General features: G+C 45.1%; 1 protein-coding gene across 6 annotated transcripts; it reads right to left on the reverse strand.

The window, feature by feature from the left end:
* Nucleotides 1-1,881: 1,881 nt before the first annotated feature.
* On the reverse strand, nucleotides 1,882-8,641 carry PRR3 (proline rich 3). 6 transcript variants are annotated; one of them, XR_012434044.1, is made up of 5 exons: nucleotides 8,202-8,641; nucleotides 7,414-7,476; nucleotides 4,100-4,280; nucleotides 3,470-3,760; nucleotides 1,882-3,207 (listed from the first exon to the last, which is right to left on the reverse strand). XR_012434044.1 is itself a non-coding variant. In XM_074038594.1 (5 exons), exons 3-5 carry the CDS (start codon nucleotides 7,445-7,447, stop codon nucleotides 3,101-3,103), a joined length of 432 nt encoding a protein of 143 aa, XP_073894695.1. In that variant the 5' UTR covers nucleotides 7,448-7,476; nucleotides 7,785-7,860; nucleotides 8,202-8,357; the 3' UTR covers nucleotides 1,882-3,100. The 6 variants fall into 6 exon arrangements, 5 of the variants coding, with proteins under 5 accessions (XP_073894695.1, XP_065400320.1, XP_073894696.1 ...); XM_074038594.1 differs by lacking the exon at nucleotides 4,100-4,280 and adding an exon at nucleotides 7,785-7,860 and having other exon boundaries at nucleotides 8,202-8,357; XM_065544248.2 differs by lacking the exon at nucleotides 4,100-4,280 and having other exon boundaries at nucleotides 8,202-8,357.
* Between the last annotated feature and the right edge of the window lie 296 nt (nucleotides 8,642-8,937).

The following is an 8,937-nucleotide window of genomic DNA, read 5'->3' on the forward strand; positions in this document are numbered from 1 at the left end:
ACCTCCTGGGTTTGTGCCATTCTCCTGCCTCAGCCTCCCGAGTAGCTGGGACTACAGGCACCCGCCACCTCGCCCGGCTAGTTTTTTTGTATTTTTGAGTAGAGATGGGGTTTCACCAGGTTAGCCAAGATGGTCTCGATCTCCTGACCTTGTGATCCGCCCATCTCAGCCTCCCAAAGTGCTGGGATTACAGGCTTGAGCCACCACACCCGGCCTTTTCTGCTTCTTTTGAAATCACCAAACACAAACCCTAACCCTGTCATTCCTAACCCTCTTTTAGGGAGATAACCTCTGTAGAATTAATAAACTCAGCTTAAATGCTTGCCCATAAGTTGAGGAGCTGTAAGTTAACTTTTAAGAAGTTTCTTCTGGCTGGACGCAGTGGCTTATACCTGTAATCCTAGCACTTTGGGAGGCCGAGGTGGGCAGATCACAAGGTCAGGAGATAGAGACCATCCTGGCTAACATGGTGAAACCCCGTATCTACTAAAAACACAAAAAATTAGCCGAGCATGGTGGCGGGCACCTGTAGTCCCAGCTACTCGGGAGGCTGAGGCAGAATAGCGTGAACCTGGGAGGCGGAGCTTGCAGTGAGCTGAGATTGTGCCACTGCACTCCAGGCTGGGCGACAGGAGACTCTGTCTCAAAAAAAAAAAAAAAAAAAAAAAAAGGAAGTTTCTTCCCAGACAACTGGTGTTCTTGGCTCTTCCTCCATCCTGAGGCTTTGAACATGGATGAGGAAGCCAAAGCTTCACTTTGGACTGTGAATAGAAGTTTGTGGTTGTGAATCTAACAGTTGGGGGTTGAGGTTCTGAATACTCAGGGACCTTGTAATGGTGGCATTGTCACATATCTTGGATTGTTGATTGTCTACCTCTTGACCTGTGAGAGAAATAAACTTCTATCTTAAGACTTCTTTTTAAATGGCAGTTACATAAGCCAGAACTACCTGGAGAAATCTGATACTTTTGTTTTGACCTGTAATTTTCAAATGTCTACTTTTCTCCAACTCTCCTACCCAAGTCTATGTCATCATCATGGCTCACTTGTACTACTGAAGTAGCCAGTAGCTTTCTAACTAACTTCAGGTCCAAGGTGGGCCCTCTTCATACAAGCTGATTTTTTTGAAAAGCCAGCCTAAGCCATGATACTCCCGTCTAAAATTCTTCAAAGGCTTCTGTTCTAAGAAAAGAGCCAAATCCTCATGTTCTCCAAGGCCCTGAGTGGTCTAACTCCCTTTCTTCTGCATCATCTCCCACTGTCCCTAGGTTTCTTAGCTCCTTTTCCCCTAGGTCTTTTAGCTAAGACCTTGGCCTTGACTCCCCTTTCCCACCCCACCTCCTGTTTATCCTTTGGAGCTTGTCTCAGTTGCATCTCCTTCCCCGACTCCCTTTATTACACAACTCCGTTTCACCCTGTCTTCTTCCCAGCACTTTTGGCAGGTTTAACTTTACATGCTATTTGTGGTTATGAGAAACCTGTCTTCCTTGTACATTTTAAATCCATTGGCTTTGGCTGTCAGTTATCTCTAGTGCTTAGTATATTGCCTGGCCCACAGGCACTCTGCAAATTGCTGCTGAAAGACTCCTTCATCATTACCACTCCATAAACACAAACTCTGCCAAGTAAAATATTTAAAAATAACTCCACAGACACCTGGCCTTTCCTTTTTCTTACAAAACTTTGCCCTTGAACATAAGGCAGCTTGGTCTGGTTGATGCCTACAGGCCAATGGAACCTCCATTGGTTTTTTCAGCCTGGAAGAACCTTAAGCTTTGTCATTCCCCATCACTAGTGTGTATGAACTAAAGAATGAGCTGACTCCACCAGGTGAGAACAGCTTCATCTGTACCTCCAGAGATGACTAGAACACAGGGATTAAAGAAAATGCTGGTTTCCACTGCATTTATTACTAATATAAAAAAATGTTAAAAAAAAAAAAAAAAAACACCTCATTCTCAGTTCTCCAACAACTCTCATCCCTCCCTCTTGCCAATACAACTCCTGACCTGTTTCCTCAGGGCCAGTTCAAAACTGAACCTGTTCACTGCTGTTTTCACAGAAAACAACCAGTGCCAGGGATGTAGGGGAAGAGGGTTGGAAGAAGGCGACAGTACTGTCCAGGTTCCACCCAAAGATAGGCAAGGTGGAGATTCACAGAATTCAAATGAAAGGACTGGTGGTCTCACAATGACATAGTCTAAGTAAAATGGGCTGGAAGGGATCTAGGTAGGATAAAGCCATTGGAGGCTTTATAAGACATCTCATGGGCCTGTGTCAGACCCAGAGTAACCAACAGGAGAAGAATGGGGAGGGCCAGGGAGGCAGTCTGATGGAAAGTTCACAATTCTTCCATGTTGGGAAGTGGGAAAGTCCAGAGGGCGTCAAGCACCTCACTCGTTTTGGCAGGAAAACTTATTCTAGTGCTGGGAAGTCACAAAAATGCCACAGACACTGAGAGAGGCTACAAGGGGATGCACAGTTTCACAAAGCACGGTGATCATAGACCACGGTGGTGGGGATCATGCTACTGACAGAGAAACTACGAAATCCAAAAGCAGGGAGAGTGGCCTTTTAGGAAGTAACTCTGCACCAGTCACCCAAACTTGACCCCAGGTTAGACAACCTGGCTGAGTTTCATAAGCAGCTGACAACATTGGGGGTAGGGAATGTCACATAAAAAGGACTTAAAACAAGCAGCTAAAAGAAGGGAATGGTAGGAAACCGCTCCAGGGCTCTCAGGAATTGAGGGCAGTACTGGGGAACAGGTGGACAGATGCACAAGAAACAGCACCAAAGAGGTTTCCTGTTCAGCAGTCATTTGATGATGGGAAAGAAGATCCAGGAGGCAACTTAAGGGAGCAAAGATGGGTCCCAAAGGCAAGTCTCTAAAGGCTGGATCAGAAGAAAGCGCATACACCGCGCACCAGTGACGCAACACAACTCTGGACCCCAAACTGGGGAGGTGGTGGATGGGGTGGGTGTGTCACTGACAGAGGGTGTTGGAAGAGCCTCACAGTAGCCATTACAGGGCTACAGAGAAATACATGGCCGCTAGGTCACAGAGAGCTCCTTCCAGCCTGGATGGGAAGGCACAGTCTCACAGAGGAGGTCCATTGACGCCTGGATGGTAGAAGGCACAGAGGTCCTCATATCGACAGTGACCCTTTTTGGCAAAATGTCGGCAGACAGGGCGGTCGGATTTGTCTGTGAACAAGTGAAAATTAAAGTTAAAAATTTGAGCAACAAAGAAAACAAATATGATGAAAAGCAGAGACAGAAGGAGAACTGATTTTCTACCCCCTACCATTTCCAGGTATTTTGGAATGGTAGTTTTTCTCCTGGGAGAAATAACATTCAGGTCTACTTCTGCTTCAAAAGCAAAAAGGAAAGCCCAAAGAAGATCATGAATGATCTTCTGAAAATTAGGTCACTCTGGGAGTTATGGGCGTAACAAAATGGACCTCACCTTCCATAACCTGGGGGTCATCCTTGGGCGGGCAGGTATTCTTGATAAGAGACCAGCTTTTGAGCCTTCGAGGGTTTCTCTGTTCTTTGTGAAAGCTTCCCCTGGTGGGACCCCCATGACCTGGCCCCGGAAAAGGAGGTTCAACATTGACTCCCCACCAACCACGACCATATGGGCTAGACCTGGGGCCAAGGCCTCTCCGAATTGGGCCTCTACCCCAAGGAGGAGGTGGGAGACTCAGCAGTGGTGGAATCAGTGGTCCCCTTGATCCTGGAGGACCTCTGTGAAGAGCTGGAGAGAGAGAGAGAGACAGAGAGAGAAAGAAAGACACAGAAAGGTGACCAATGGGCAGCTGAATCCTGATAAGCCCTGATTTAAAAAATTTTTTTTATTGAAGAACAGCGGTTTTAAAGACACACCAGTTTTAAGTGCACAACCCAATTATCACAAAGTAGACACACTTGAGTTTCCACCACCAGGTGAAGAGATAAAGCCTTATTAGCACCTCAAAAGATCCTCCCCTTGTGCCCCTTTTCCCATTACCCACCCTCCTCCCCAAAGGTAACCACTATCCTGACACCATAGGTTAGTTTTTGCCTGTTTTTGAACTTCACAAAAATGGAATCATACAGTCTGCATTCTTTTATGTCTGGCTCCTTTCGCTCAACATCATGTTTGTGAGATTCATCCAGGTTGCCTGTAGCAGTAGTTCATTCATTTTCGTTGCAGTGTAGTCCCATTGCATGCATACACAACAACTTATTTATCCATTCTACTGATGATGGACATGTGGGTGGTATCCAGTTTGGGGCTATAACGAGAAATGCCACTATAAACATTTTTATACATGTTGTTACACATACGTATGCATTTCTGTTGAGTATATACATAGTAGAGGTATTGCTGGGTTATAAAGTATATGTTATGCTCAAGTTTCACATATAATGCCAAATTTTTTTTCAAAGTGGTTATAGCAATTTGCACTCCCACCAGTAGTTGTCCTATAGCCTTGGCAACACTTAGAATTGTTAGATTTTTAAATTTTGCCATTCTGGTGAGTGTGAAAAGTGGTGGTTATTTTGTTTGGTTATTATTTATTTAATGAGAGATTGGGTCTTGCCACATGCCCAGGCTGGTCTTGAACTCTTGGGCTCAAGTGATCCTCCCACCTTGGTCTCCTAAAGTGCTGGGATTACAGGCATGAGTCATCATGCCTCGTTTTGTTTGCTTTTTATTGTGGCAAAAAACACATAAAATTTACCATTTTAACTATTTTTAAGTGTACAGTTCAGTAGTGTTATGTATATTCATATTGTTGTGAAACAGATCTCCAAGTTTTTGTTCGTTTGTTTTTTGAGATGGAGTTTCGCTCTGTTGCCTGGGCTGGAGTGCAGTGGCGCGATCTCGGCTCACTGCCACCTCCGGCTTCTGGGTTCAAGCGATTCTCCTGCCTCAGCCTCCTGAGTAGCTGGGATTACAGGTGCCCACCACCACACCTGGCTAATTTTTGTATTTTTAGTAGAGATAGGGTTTCATCATGTTGGCCAGGCTGGTCTCGAATTCCTGATCTCATGATCCACCTGCCTTGGCCTCCCAAAGTGCTGGGATTACAGGCGTAAGCCACCATGCCCGATCTCCAAAAGTTTCTTATCTTGCAAAACTGAAACTCTGTACCCATTAAACAAAACTCCCCCTTTCTGTCTTCCTTCCCCCAGCATCTAGTAACGACCATTCTACTGTTTCTTTGAATTTGACTTTATTTTTATTTTTTGTTTTGACAATCTCACTCTGTCATTCAGGCTGGAGTGCAGTGGTGCAATCTCGACTCACTGCAACCTCTGCCTCCCAGGTTCAAGCAATTCTCATGCCTGAGCTACCTGAGTAGTTGGGATTACAGGTATGCACCACCATGCCCAGCTAGTTTTTCTATTTTTAGTAGAGATGGGGTTTCGCCATTTTGGCCAGGCTGTTCTCGAACTCCTGACCTCAAGTGATCCACCTGCCTTGGCCTTCAGTGTGCTGGGATTACAGGTGTGAAGCACCACGCCTGGCCCCTGAATTTGACTTTAGACACCTCAGATAAGCAGAATCATACACTATGTCTTTACTGAACATAAAGTCCTCAAAGTTCATCCATGTTGTAGTATGTGACAGCATTTTCTTCCTTTTAAGGCTGAATAATAATCCATTGTATGTACACGCCACATTTTGTTTATTCTTCCATCAGTGAACATGTGGGCTGCTTCCACCTCTTTGTTATTGTGAATACTGCTGCTATGAACATGAGTCTGCAAATATGTCAAGACCCTGCTTTCCATTTTTTTTTTTTTTTGCTATATACCTGGAAGCAGGAGTTCTGGGGTAGTTCTATTTTTAATTTTTTTTGTCATACATACATATTTTTAATTGCTTAAGAGGAATCTCTTCATATTGTTTTATATAGTAGTTTCACCATTTTATAATCCCAGCAGCAGTACACAAGAGTTCTAATTTCAAAGTGGTATATTTTTATCTTGCATTTACTTGACGATTAATGATATTGAGTACTTGTTGATTTAGACTTTTAGTTCATTTAGAGCTCCATTTTAATAAGGTGTCCTTTTTTTTTTTTTTTTTTGATCGATTTTTCAAATGGCTTGTCTGGAAGAATCCTTTATATATTATAGATAAAGGATCTTTATTGGTTATATTTGTTGCAAATATCTTCTATTGTATAGCTTCCTGTTAATTTCTTAATGGCGTTATTTGGCAAGTTTATATTTTCTTTTCTTTCTTTCTTTTTTTTTTTTTGAGACAGTCTCACTCTGTCACCCAGGCTAGAGTGCAGTGGTGCGATCTCGGCTAACTGCAACGTCCGCCTCCAGGTTCAAGCAATTCTCCTGCCTCAGCCTCCTGAGTAGCTGGGATTACAGGCGCACACCACCACATCCGGCTAATTTTTGTATTTTTTAGTAGAGATAGGGGTTTCACTATGTTGGTCAGTCTAGTCTTGAACTCCTGACCTCGTGATTCGCCCGCCTCGGCCTCCCAAAGTGCTGGGATTACAGGTGTGAGCCACTGCACCTGGCCGCAAATTTATATTTTCTAATGGAGTTCAATTTATCAATCTTTCCTTTATGGTTAGTGTGTATACCTACATTTCTTGTCTGTTTAAGAACTCTTAGCTACTCTTAGAAAATACATTTACTTTCTAGAATAATTATTCTCTTACCTTTTATACTTAGATCTACAGTCCATTATACAATATGATTATGACTACAAGGTGAAATTCCATTTTTTAACATGAATATCCAATTGATCCAATATCATTTATTGAAAAGACCAACTTTCCAGTTCCATCTTCATCATAAATGAAGTGTCCACACATGTATGGGCCTGTTATTGGACTCTTCGGGACATAAGTCCTGTTGACTTATGTGTATCATTGTGTCCAAACTGCATCGTTGTAACTACTGTAGCTTTATAGTAAGTCTTTTTTCCTTCTTGTTTTTATAGACAGGATCTCACTATGTTGCCCAAGTGGCCTCAAAAACTCCTGGGCTCAAAGGATCCTCCTACCTCAGCCTCCTGAGTAGCTGGGACCACAGGCATATGCCACCATGCCCAGCTTACAAATCTTGATATTCATAGTACGCACTCCCACTTCAAGATTGTTTTGACAGTCTCTCACCTTGATATTTTGCATTTCCCTATAATACTGTGTATTTCCACAAAAACATTATGGGTGTTCTGACTTGGAATGCATGAAGTCTATACATCAATTTGGGAAGAAGTGACATTTTTACAACATTGAGTTTTTCAGCCAGCAAATATACAACTTCTCTCCATTCATTTAGGGATGGAATCCCTGACCTTTTGATTTTTAAGTCCTTCCTGGGTTTTATCCCCTCCCTTGCCGTCTTATCCGCGACCTAATACAAGGATCAGGGCCCCTTCCTCCTCACCTGACTTAGGGTCGCCAGGTTTTCCATTGGCCATGGGGGGAGGGCCCAGAAGGCTGGGTGGTCCTAAGAGCAGACATGAAAATATGGTCATCAGAATGGATTAAAGGACTGATGATTCTGTTCTTAGGCGTTTTTCTTGTATTACTCATTTCTTAATTCAACCAGTAAAGTCAGGTATATTTTCAGCAGTCTTAGGAGTTCTCACCCCATCTATCTGCTCTTTTTTCTGCAAAGCTGTTTCAGGGTTTGCAAAAAGTAGATATTCAATCAAAGGCGATAATGCAGGAAAAGATACAACTTTTTCTTTTCCTCACCGTACCGTCGCTATCCAAAACAACCTAAGTGTCTCCAGACATAAACCAATCCCTCACCTTAACTGCTGGCCAGTCAGTTCTCTTCTCCTTTCACTCGGCCAGAGGACTAGTTTAGAGAAAGCGGCACCTGTACCTTTTCAGTCAAAATCCGGATACAAACTGTCAACCCAGTCATCGCAATCTGCAACATCTCTACTGCCCCTTTCCCCTACTGTTCTGCGGCTGCGCAAAAGAGCTCTTTACTCTCTCCACCCCCGCGTTCCAGAAAGGTTTGGGGCCGTATTGAGGTTGACGGTTCCAGTAAGAGAACTCCTGGTTCAAGGCTCCATTTGGGACAGCCCTGCTGCCATCCCTACCCAGCGCGTGCGCCCTTCCTCCTTCCGTTAGAGCCCCTTCCTTCGCACCTTATTAGCCCCTAGCCCTTCGCCCGGACGGGCTTGACAGGCATGTGCACATCCCTCCCTGACCCCTCACCGATGGGACTCCCATCCTCCTCATCTCCAGTCTCTTCCCGCTCGGGCAGTGGGGGTTGCTGCTGTGTCGGTGGCTGGTGCTGATTCTGCTTCTTTCGTTTCGGCATCGTGGCTGCGGCAATGGCTGCAGCGGGATTTGGAGGGTAGTGAGGAAGGGGCACGCGGGGATTCTGTTTCCGCTTCCGGGGGGTCGGTGGGCAGCAATGCCCAAGCTCCCACCATTCCACTTCCGGAAGGTTGCGGAGAACATCTGTGGCGGCCGCATTCTGGAGTAAACTGCCTCTCTCCGTCTCTGCCAGGCATGGCGGCAACCTCACACCTTCCCTTTGCTGCGTTTCTATAAATGCTTTGAAAAAATTCCGCTCTTCTTCCCTCGCTGGAAAACACCACAACCAGCTCCTCAGAGTGTGTCACAGAGTCAACAGGCTCTCGGGCCAGAAGGCCTGAGAAGAGGACTGTCGCACCGTAAGATCGCCACATCCGGTCCTCGGTTACTATGGTAACAGCTGCAGGCACAACTTTGTGCCCTTTGACCTCCCTCCAAAAGCCCTTGTCCCGCCTGGGTTTCGCTTCTCGCCCGCTTTTGCACTTCTGATCTGTAAACCTGCTCCTTATCATCGTTCCCACAAGGAATTTGGGTCCCAGCAGGTCGGCAGCCAGGACTCTTCAGACCGCCGCCCTCCCCTAAAGACCTCTGACCGTGCCCCCGGTGTAGCCCAGCAACCTGGCTTCATTCC

The sequence above is a fragment of the Macaca fascicularis genome, chromosome 4 (genome assembly GCF_037993035.2).
Source record: "Macaca fascicularis isolate 582-1 chromosome 4, T2T-MFA8v1.1".
Classification (NCBI taxonomy): Eukaryota; Metazoa; Chordata; class Mammalia; order Primates; family Cercopithecidae; genus Macaca; species Macaca fascicularis.